This window comes from Pezoporus flaviventris, unplaced genomic scaffold, assembly GCF_033815535.1.
Source record: "Pezoporus flaviventris isolate CSIRO_AGI_PZ_B2104156 unplaced genomic scaffold, CSIRO_AGI_Pfla_v1 ptg000031l, whole genome shotgun sequence".
In the NCBI taxonomy this organism is placed as follows: Eukaryota; Metazoa; Chordata; class Aves; order Psittaciformes; family Psittacidae; genus Pezoporus; species Pezoporus flaviventris.
Window position 1 is genome coordinate 12,349,208 of NW_026892579.1, and position 12,064 is coordinate 12,361,271.

The following is a 12,064-nucleotide window of genomic DNA, read 5'->3' on the forward strand; positions in this document are numbered from 1 at the left end:
CAGTAAATCAAAGAATATGTAGATTTATGCTGGTTTTGCCATGTAAGGGTCATCAGTTAGAATGTGAAATGTTATGCATTATTCAAACCATAGATATTAATATTTCTTTACTCATATTAAAACTTAATCTTATTAACAGTGAAAATTTTAATATTGTGAATCATACTACTTCACAGTTTTGAGTTTAAAATGTATTATGCCACATGCAAACTATGTAACTATGAGTACATTTAATGTTAATTCAAGACTGCCCTAATCCAGATGGACAGAGGTTTTACTCTGGTCAAATAAAAAATAAAATCTCATCAGATGAAGGATGGTAGGGTCAGAAGATTCAATTTTGGTGGCATATCAAATTTTTGTATGTCAATGGCAACCTTAATAGATAGTGATGAATAATAAAATGTAATTGTGTCACTATTAAGATAGTTTCAATTATGCTCTATTAGCTACATTGTGGAAGATGTGGGTTTGCTGCTTTTTTTCTTCTTTTTTTTTTCTTTAAAACTAGAGACTCCGTTTGAAAATAATGTAACTATGTTATAAGGAAAAATTTGATTTCAGTGTAAAAATTCTTATCAAATTGCTCCAGCCTCTTCATTATCTATAATTGTGGTTTAGGTAAGAGAAGAAGAAATAGAAGAGCTGGATACCTTACTGAATGATTTCTGTGAACTTCCTGCTCCAGGAGGTGTGGAAAACAATTATGGAAAAATTAATATCCTCCTTCAAACATATATTAGCAGAGGGGAGATGGACAGCTTTTCCCTTATTTCGGATTCTGCGTATGTTGCACAGGTAAAAATAGGGAATTTACATATCTGTTACTGTCTTCTGCTGTATTCATTCTCCCAGTTGTTTACAGTTATGTAAGTAGGCCTTGATCTGCAATTTTTAAAAATATTTTAATGCAAATTGATCTGAAAATCCGAGGCGTTTGTGAGTGTGCACATGTGTGGCATAATATTTAAGTAGAAAAGATTTCCAAAAGCCTATCTTGGGAGACTGTTGATTTTTTTTTCCAATTATGAATGCCCTTTTTGTTCATATTACCCCTGCAGTCTTTTTGTAGGAGTAGTTCTAATTGTGTTTGCACAGACATTTTATTCTTAATTTACTGGGGTTTCTTCCAAATCTGGAAAACTGTTGCAATGTTTTTATGGTTTCTGTACTTTTATGCTTCATTCTTTAAAACATAAGCTATGTCTTATACACATACTTTAGTTTATACAAGAAATGGGTGCTATTACAATTTTATTGCTAGACGCACTGAAGCAAAATTACGATTGGCAAAAATCATGCAAAAATATTGGTCTATATATTTGTTTGTCACTTTGAATTGACACCTGAGCAGATGATATTTATACAGTATGTTTACTTATTACACAGAATAATAAGAGAACTGCAAGTCTGTAATACAGAATTGCTTGCTTATACAACTAAAACCATCTTAGAAAAAAAGGGGTGTTGCCTGAAAGTTTAGAATCCTGGATCCAGAAGAACTTGAAGAGGCAAAATGCTCATAGACAATCCCAGATGTGCAGCAATAGTGAATGTATAAAATAGATAATAAAGTTTTACCTTTTAGCCCATTCTTTGTCTCTTTTGTTTTTCTTTTTTTTTCTTGGTCAGCAACATCTTGCATTGAATCATTTTTGTCTCATCCTTAGAAAGCCATTTTGGAAATAATTGATTGTACAATTGCATTTAGTTGGTGCTAAATATGAAAGTTAAGTATTTAAAAGTATATGTATTCTTTTTCATACTAACATTACCTTCTTCAGAAGTGTTTACATTTCATAGCACGTATGAGTATAAATGAGAAAATTCTGAAATCATTATGCACATCATAAAAATTGTGGTTCTTGCACAGCAAGATCATTTTCAGTATGATTCTTTTAATCTTTGCTTTCAAGACAATTGCTTTTATTTGTCTGTCTCAATTATAGCATTTTTAGTGAGGCAACATGGCCGTCTTCTCAGATCTTCATTCTACATGTGGAACCAGTGCTACAAATTGGCAGTATTTTTAATTGGATAGTGACTATTAAGAAAATCATTCGTTCTTTCTAAGTAAAAGAAATGTGCTTCTTCAGTAACATGTGCTTCCTATCATGACCAAATAATTTTCTATTTTTTTTTTCTTTTGGCATTGCAGAGCCAGCAGAAAATGATTGTATTCTATTCAATGAATCAAGAGCATAGTTGTTAATCCAGGGTAGGAAAAAAAACAAAAAAAGAAAATAAAACCAACCACCAAAAAGCCACAACTTCATAATACAGTTTGATAAGTTTATGAAAGTAATATCATAACTTATGTTTTCAGGATAAGAGAGACCTCATTCAAGCTTATGTTAATAATTAATTTTCCAAGTCCAGAACAGATTTGTACAGGTTGATTATACAATAGTCTCAGAAGATGGTAACATTAAGAAAAAAAAAAAGTCACTACTATAAAACTTCTGTGCAAACGTCATGAAATTCGATGTGTAATGGGATGCTATTATGGAAGTACAACTGAAGTAAAAAGTTAAAACTTCAGATTCATAGAAATTGAGGTTGCAGGTGTATATTATGTGCAGGCAGAGGAGGAAGATATTAGGTACAGTAGGTGAATTTCTTTCAGAAGTGATTAAGACACAATAAATTTAGAACTCCCTAATGTTAGCACAACTAGAAATTCTATGTCAGACTTGCCCCTATATTAATTAGTTGCACATGTTTCTTTTCATAATTTCTGTAGGCAACCATGAGGTAGTTCTACCACTAGACAGTGATGGAAAAAGTAGTTTTCAAGAATGTTTGAAATAAGTTTGAAAAGAAAAATCTGTTGTTATGGTTTGTCAAAGATGAGTCTATGGGATCCTTTTCATTTTACAAAGAATACTTGAGAAAATGACAACATTTTTGCTTTTTTTTCACTCTCCAGAATGCAGCTCGTATTGTTCGAGCTCTTTTTGAGATTGCCCTTAGGAAACGTTGGCCTGCAATGACATATCGACTACTGAATCTCAGCAAAGTCATTGACAAGCGGCTGTGGGGCTGGGTTAGCCCTTTGAGACAGTTCTCAGTGTTACCACCATCAGTCCTTTCAAAGTTGGAAGAGAAGAATCTCACTATAGACAAGATGAAGGACATGAGGAAAGATGAAATAGGTGAGAAATCACCAATGTTGATCTGCTTAGACTATTAGTAATCAATGGGCAAGTTAGAACTAAGTCTGAGCCATGCGTTAATATACCCACTGCGGCCTGGAAGCCATGTAGGCACATTAATATTGTATTATGCTCTAACCAATAAAGAAGGCTTATTCCATCTCCACAACTTGTAATATGGCACAACTTTGAGGGTAAGAGTAACCCATGTCCTGCCAACTCCAGAACACATACCAAATAGAAATGTATGTTGATATGTATTTATATACATGTATATATGTACATATTTATGTTGACCTGTGCTTCCTTTCTTGCTCATATAATATAATGCACTACTATAAAAGGCATCTGTTTATTTTTACCAATTGGCAAAACATGGCCATTTTTTTAATTGAAATACTATTAACATGAAAAAGAATAAAAGCAGATTATTATGTCCTGGAATACTATCAGTAAATGGTCTGCTTCTGAAACACTGCATTAATTTTCATTGAACATGAAGCATTCATTGTCACTGGTGTCATTGCAGCAAAACCTTAATGGAATTTTTTAAAGGATTTGACACTTCAATAATGAGAAAATCCACAAGGCTACTGATACACATAATGAAAATTTCTAGTACATGTGTATAAACTGTTGTGCATAAACTGTCCACCATCTGGTTGAAGTTAAACTAAAAATAAAATATTGCTGGTAATGTGTTTCTTTTTTCCTATATTAGTGTATTTTTTTTTTCTCATTTGGACTTTCTTTGCACCTGTTATCACAAAGTTGTTGAGAAACAAACTGCCATTTTTTTTAAATGTTTTTGGACTAAAAATACGATTCATAGTCATGTTTTTTTAGAAGTTATTACCTCTGACTCGACAATTCTTTCATTTGACAAAAGAACTACTTTTCAGGCAGCTTTGTTACGTGCCTAATTTAGTTTGGATAAATTTAGTTGAATAAATATGCAAAACTTTGCAGAATTAGAAGCTATCTTTTTATTTTATAAGTTAAGCTGAAATATCATGAGAAAATTTTTAGGTGTGCAGTATAATAATAATTTTATAATTTTAAATGTATTAAAAATATAAAATTGGATTTGAAAAGCTAGCATTATCATGCTTTTCTTTTCAAAAGCATTACAGCGCTTTTTATTCAGATCTGTTATTTTCTTGTCTACTTATGCAGTCTTTTTAATACTTAATATTCTTTTTGATTAACTGTATTACTTTGGGGTTTTATTTCTTTTTTTATGCTTCTTTCTCCCCATGCTTACCTGTGGAAAAGAAATTTTCTATTAAGATACAGAACCAGTTCTGCTTCCTTAAACATAGTGGAACTAGTATTGACAAGATGGAAACATATCAATATATGTCTATAAAATGTCTTTTTATGTTAATGTAGTTTGAAAGTAGATGTAACTTAGGATTTGACTGTGAAAATATGTCATTGCTGTCTGTATGTAATGACATTTTATGTTCTTCAGCCTTATAAACATCAAAGCAAGCTGATATGTGCATTTGTGTGAAATATTGTTACATGGCATACTTCTTCCTGTCTGGCCTCTGTTTCCGATACAAGGGTGTGAAGGAGGTGCTCACCTGGCAACCTCATTTTTGTTTGAATTCAAAGCCATGTTCAAATGAGAAAAGACATACCTTCCAGGTGCTGCCTTGTTGTCTGACTCCATATAACTAGTTTCAGTCTCAGCATTTCCTCCTTTTTAAAAAGTTATTGTGACCTTGGAGATAGAATAAAAAAAAAGACAGGAACTAGCTAGCTCAGTCCATGGTTTAGGGAGTATTAAAGCATCGGATGAGTGCCCGCTCTCCCTGTGAATGAAGACTATTTTGTGTGCCCTGATCCTGGATTCCCGTGTACCAAACTAATCTAGACACTATTGCAATGTAACCCTGGAGTTCCCAGCAAGCCAAGAAATCACTGTGTTATCTGACACGGTCCTGGTTTTTCAGAATACAGATGACAGTTGTGGGATAAGCAAAATTTATTCTTCTGTTAAACATACTATTTTCTCAAATTGTCACCTTTTCTTGAGAAGGTTTTAATATTTCTTAAATGCCATTGATAGTTTTTAATAGTGTGACTATTAAAAAAAAAATAAAAAGAGGGTTGGGGGAAGAGAGAGAGTTTTATAATATTTACTAGAAGCTGAGAGAGGAGCCTTACTTTCCCCTAGCAGGTAAGCATACAAAACCTCCGTATTGTCCTGTACAAGCACAGTTCATGTCACACGTGATACAGAAAGTGATTTTTGGCACGCAAAAGCCTACTTGCCTATATAAGTTTATTGAGTATTTGTCATCTACCTTTATTTGAGTTTCTGAGGTTTAACCTCTAATTGCAAAAGCCAGTCCCTGTGCAAGTATGTTTTAATACTGCATGTATCACCAAGTTGTAACAATAGAATAGTTTGGGGTTTTAATTATCCACTTGCTGGAGGTGCGCTTACTTCACCAACTGCAAAATAAACTGATTAAATACGTGTTAAAACATTTGCATTAGGGATTTGCTTCTTAAGCAAGGTCACCATTCATTACTTCAGAGTATAGATTAACACCTGTGTGGAGCAAAATCTGCCAGTGTATTAAATAAGGAGAAACAGAGAAGGTCAGTAACAATATAAAAAAAACCTCTAACAATTGTGAGATGTTATGCCCCTAAATTTTGTGCAATATCAAGAAAAGGTTTGTAGCACCTTTTCACTTTGCATGTAATACAAATAATGGGATTTCTTCCATGGGAAAGCGTGCACAGGGCACATCACAACACATCACGACACCACATCAGAAAGTATCGTTAGCCATTTGTAAGTTAGCTTTTAAAACTTAGTACCTATGACCATTACAATTAAAATCTAAAATATGCTCCGCATAATTATATAAGGAATTTCAGTGAAAATGTGATAAATCCACCTTCTTTCCCTAAATAAGCTAGAAGTTGCAATATTTTTCAGGGGGAAAAAAAATAAAAATAAAAAAATTACTGCTACATAGTATGTTTTATATTTAAAATGAAGAGCAAGGGAACAGAGGTTTCATCTGTAAAATATAAGTAGGAATTGTTTTTTACTGAATATAATTATTTTATTGCCTTAGTTACCATGACTGTGATAGAAAATAAAATCCATTGCAGCATTTAGTTTTCCCTTTGTTTCAGTTACACACTGGTGTATCCTGAAAGATACAGCTGCTGTGAGATGTTTACTAGTTGTGTGCATTTTTAAGTGATTTACCTTTCTTCAGTTTTATGAAAAAAGTTCTGTCTGCTTTGAATCAGTACACAGGAATTGTAGAAGTTCAAATGTGTGCCCTTCATTAAGTAGAAGGTCAGCATTCATGCTTTAAAAAAGTATGACATGGCTTGGTAAGAGCCTGGTCAAAAAGTCAGTAGAGGAAACAGAACTAGCTTGACATTATACATTTTCAGTGTGAATTCTTAATGGTTATTTTAACCCCTTAGTTATAGCCAACAGTGGGGTTAATACTGATTTTTCTAAGCTATAAATTGCTAATTCAAGTTAAGTATTACAAAATATTCAGACATGCCAGGTCAAGAGAGTCAGACATTTATGCACATAAAAGCAAAACAAGCAATAATACTCTCTAAAAGCCTATTTGAAAGTGGGAGTTGTATTATTTTTCCTGTAAATGCAAATTTGTTACACCTAATGTTTTCTTTTCAGGTCATATGCTGCATCATGTGAAGATTGGGTTAAAGGTAAAACAGTGTGTCCATCAAATCCCCTCCATAATAATGGAAGCAACAATTCAGCCAATAACCCGCACGGTCCTCCGAGTTCGGCTGAACATCACTCCTGACTTCACATGGAATGATCAGGTATAAAAAAGGAGAAGGAAGGAGGACTGGAAGCATTAATTCAGGTTCAGTAAAGAAGATGATCACAGAGAGTCCATAGTTGTTTGGATAAAAATATATATATATATTATTTTAGCTAAAAAACAAATTCAGTGACAGGACTGGAATGACTTTAAAGACTTTTGTAGAAGGCAGCAACCAAAGATATTCTCTTTACTTCCACTAGTTGTTACTGGCTTGTATTGTTTATAACATGTTGAAGGAAGTTCTTACATTGAATATTAAAAGTCATATACAGGTTTGAGTTATATGCCCAAAAAGGAGAAGCAAGAAAAAGGGAGACACAGATGGCTGTCTGAACTGTGAATGAATGTCAAATGCAGAAAATAAAGCCTTGAAATGCAGTTCATGTACGCCAAGTTCTGCTCCTCTTTATGGCTTTACAAATGTACATTCACAATATCAGTGCCTTTTCTTTTGGGACTCGTATGAACAGAAAAACTGTGACATGTTTTGAACTATATTCATCTATATTTTACGGTGCAAATTTATACAAAAGGAATTGTGCTAGATGCACATTTAGATATACCCACACCCTTTGATTCAGAAAGTGTTCATTACAAATAGATTCAAGATAAAACTAAATTAAATACAAATGTCCACATGGGGGCACTGTATTGTCAGCGTTACTTCTGAAACTTTCTGCAGAAAAAAGGCAGATACCTCAATGGGCAATCATATTTTTCTTTTTGCATTCTCATATTTGCACTTAAGACAAATTATTCTAAAAGGCAGCTATTAAATATCTGTTCTTTTATTACAAAATAATTTTTAAATCCCTTAGATTACAAATTTACCTTAATCACAGGTAAATTAGAATTTTATTCCACAAACATTTAGATTATTTTAAAATTTATTTTCCCTGCCTAAAGGCTTTTCCTTTGGACATTAGCTTATGAATAGGATATTAACAATCTTAGATTTTGTTTGCTACCTGGATTTATTACAGAAATATTTGAATGAAATCCTAACATGAATTATAAATTATTTTTTGCTGTCTTACTTATGTGCAATACTTTGGAAGGCAAGCAAGCATTACTTTTTAGGATTGAAACAAATGTTTATTACTCAATCTTTCATCCATTTTACCTGTAATCTATTAAAGACCAAAAAAAAACCCTTGCCAACTGTTCTTCATATTAAGATGTACCTTAATACAAAGTAATATCTTGATCCATTTTTATATTTTTCTACTCAATCTAGGTTCTTCTGTATTTTTACAAATTGAAAAGGGATGCATACAGAATTATAGTCTCTTAGTTTGATTCTGAACTTCTGAAGTTATAGCACAACTTCAGCTATCAATTTTTTACTATGACCCCTTGGCAGAGTTTTCTTTATGATTGCTTAGAAATATTATGATTGTTTTTTCAACTCATGGAGCTGGTTTTGTGTGAATTTATGTAGTGGTACTCATCAAAACTTGGAAAACTTTGTTCTTCCTTTTTTTATTTTTGTAAGGTAGCTGTTGATGTTATTGCTTCTTCAGTAAAGTAACCTTTTATAACAGTAAATAAATTTTTAAAAAGCTGTTAAATTTTAATAGTCTCTAAAAATTTATGTCTCTTTTAAATTCAACCACTGACACTCCAAAACTGATTCTGTATCATTACACAGCACTTTAGCAAGCTTTTCAGAAGACTACAGAAGGCTACAGGAACTTACAAGTATAGCTGTAATTGGTACAAAAACATGCTGGCAAAAATTCCATTAAAAGAATGGGAGTAATCAGATTCAGAATATTAAAAATGTAAATACTGTACTTAACTGGAATACCTCACTTGACTAACATTTCATAAGTTTAAAGACTGTTTCTTTACCTGGATACTTAATTCAGAACAATCTTATCACAGATTTTGCACTTGCCTTTACAAAAGAAAAAAGGTATGTTTGGTAGTCATGAGATACAGTATCATTTTGACCTTTAATAACTGCACTTTTCAGTGTTGGGAGCCCTTTATTTCGGTACAAGAATATGAGCCATATCCCAGTGGAAAATTCTTATTATACTATTAGAAGCAAAGGACTATAAACGTACCCAGGCAGAGCAAGTAAGTATTACAGCCAGGAGCCCAGCAGAAATAGAAATAGAACAGTGCAACTAGTATTAATTAGACACGCAGTTTTAGAACAAGGGTTGTCCAAAATACAGGTATGTGTCAATTATTAAGAGCTCCCCAGAGTTCTAGAAAATCATTACTGGAGAGCATGTTGCATTGCCTGTTCCCACGTTATGCTTCTTTCCTCATACAGCTTTTGTCACAGGACTCTCCAAAACAAAGATGCTGTTAGAGTTGATAATAAAATCTGTGAGCTTTGAAATTTATCGCCTTCCTTATTTCTTCTTTCCTCTCCTAAATTCTCCTAAACCCTGATGAAGTAATAGTCTCACTGTAATTTTTCATGTCACCTAGAGTAACCTGTGTCCTTTCAGTTTCACTCCACTTCTCAGTGAAGCTGCTAGTGAAATCCAAATGTAATGAAAATGAATGACAGCGTCTTTACTGTCCATCTGCTTACCTATTGTACAACTGTATTAAAAAAAAGAAGCAAAAGCACCTTAGTTCTATTCTTAGTTCATATTTTTGTCTTCAAAAGCCAGTACAGACTGTTTTCCAGCATACACACAATAATGAATTGTGCTGAAAATAATGTGTGTGCTGTGAATCAATACCAGATTCTTATAGCATTAAAATTGCCATTAGAAGCAGCTACATACTTTGGGTTTTATTAAGTAGAGTTTAGGAATAATTCAAATTCTTTTTTGATCATCATGCTGGTTTTGTACCTTAGCACAGTTCTAATCAGAAGCATCAGAAATCTATGTTCATTTAATAATACGTCTTCCATACACCTTTACTATGCAGTTTTCCTAGATTTTCAGTAAAATGCTTGTACATTGGCACAAGTCATTTATTCTGACAAAGAAACAAAAATTCTTAACTGAGTATCCCACCTAGCTATGATTTGTGGCTGACATTGCGCAGTAAGGTACACAAAAATGCAAACAAAAATCTAGGATGAGATAAAGTGTTGCCAAGATGGCATGGGAATCAACAAGAGACAGCTCTATTTATCTTATTCTCACTTCACCTGTAGCAATGACTAGATCTACAGCCTTCTCAATCCACTTACTGTATCTTTCTGTTGGAGAGGGGATGAGAGAGAAGAAGAAAGAAATATCACAATTCAAAGTCCAATTTTTCCTGAGATGTTTTGACTGAAAAATGAGCATTGAATAGCAAACAACAATCCTCTATACTGAATCCAAGGAAAGAAATATCAGAAAGAAAAAGATAGAAAGGAGGAGTTCTTTTTTAGAAGCTATGGGAAAACCCTGGAAGTTCAGTCTTTTTATAAACAGGCACTAGTTTCTGTTGCATTTTTGTCATGTCCATTTATATTATGCATACCTTAAACAAACTCTTACTGAAACATTATCTTTGAACAGCTTGATCTAATCAGAAATATTACATTGCTCTTACCTTCTGTATTCCTTTGTAAGCCTCCATCATTTAGAAATATATCTGATACACCCAGCTAATCTAGAGAACCTCACTACAGCTGTAACAAGCTATCTTTTCTACTCTTAAAGGTACACGGCACTGTTGGAGAGCCCTGGTGGATTTGGGTGGAAGACCCTACTAATGATCACATTTACCATTCAGAGTACTTCATCGTTCAAAAAAAACAGGTAATGAACTTTATTCAGATTCTCATAGCAAGACAAAAATAAAGTTAGTGAGATACATATCTGTAAGGCCAAACTGTATTTTGACCTAAGCAGATTTTCAAATGAGTAGCAAAGCTTTCAATTTCATACGTGCATGACAAGCTTGGAGTTCCACAAAGACGTTTTCTAATCTCAGATTTCCCCTCTTTGTCCTTTGATGGGACAGTTATTTCCAGGTGAAAAAAAGGAAGAGTGTACTATTTTTTTCTGTTAAAGAAAAAGATGAAGAGCCAACCTTATTTTTATCTTTTGAAGTCCATGGAAACAAAATACATTCTTAGTTGTGAAATCTGTTATAAAGGTGTGAATATTTTGCACATGGAGTTGCACAAATACTTTATTGCTTTGTGTTGGTAATGCTTATGGAAGTGATGTAAACCACGATTTTTCAAGTTACTGATTTGTCCATGCAATAATTATTCTCTACGCATTTGCATTAGGTCATTACTAAAGAACCTCAACTGCTGGTGTTCACAATCCCGATTTTTGAACCTCTACCATCTCAATATTACATTCGAGCTGTGTCTGATAGATGGTTAGGAGCAGAGGCTGTATGCATTATAAATTTTCAACATTTGATTCTTCCAGAGAGACATCCTCCACACACGGGTAACTTCAAATTTGATCTTTTTGTTTTAATTCATCTTGCTCATACTGATTTTCCTTATATAGTGCAATAAATCTCTTTGACTTCTGTTTCATCATAGAAAAGTATATGAAATCTCACTTTGTGATACATTTGTATTATTGTAACCATTTCTTCACTACACTGAAAGTGCTCTAAAATTTTAAATTCCCAAACAAATAGCTGCTTATTTCATCTCAACATAATACCAGTCTTTTAATTTCTCCAAGTTCTCTATAAAACTTAGGAAATTTGAAACTGTCATATACAATTTAGCAAGTCTCTGTTATAGTATGTCTTATCTTAGTACTTGTAAGTATTACATTTCTTCTGGACTGGCTAAAAATAATCTTGGAGTAGATCATTGGGTTAAAAACTGCATTCAGAAAAGAAAAAACAGTTAAAATTTTGAAAATTTGAGACCTTTCACTATTTTACTAAAATTAATTCATCATAGCAAGCACTGTTACAGTACTGAACATCACATTTCAATTCAGCACTGCTGATCAAGTCATGGCCTTCCCCTCCTCCTCCTTTTTTAACACTTGGCACAGAAGCATATGTTTGTGTTTTTCTTCTTTTTTTTCTGGATACATAAATTGCCTTATACATTCATTGTGCCTGATGTCATTGTAAAACCTTTCCACTGTAATTACATTTGGCTCA

The 12,064-nt window shown here is 33.1% G+C and overlaps 1 protein-coding gene across 3 annotated transcripts in view; it reads left to right on the forward strand.

The window, feature by feature from the left end:
* ASCC3 (activating signal cointegrator 1 complex subunit 3) overlaps positions 1-12,064 on the forward strand; it is a 270,580-nt gene that overhangs the window by 181,773 nt on the left and 76,743 nt on the right. For all 3 annotated transcript variants that reach the window (XM_061460216.1, XM_061460218.1, XM_061460217.1), the window contains 5 exons: positions 622-798; positions 2,930-3,155; positions 6,847-7,001; positions 10,636-10,734; positions 11,214-11,382. In XM_061460216.1, coding sequence (XP_061316200.1) covers positions 622-798; positions 2,930-3,155; positions 6,847-7,001; positions 10,636-10,734; positions 11,214-11,382 — 826 coding nt within the window. The remainder of the gene's footprint in view (positions 1-621; positions 799-2,929; positions 3,156-6,846; positions 7,002-10,635; positions 10,735-11,213; positions 11,383-12,064) is intronic.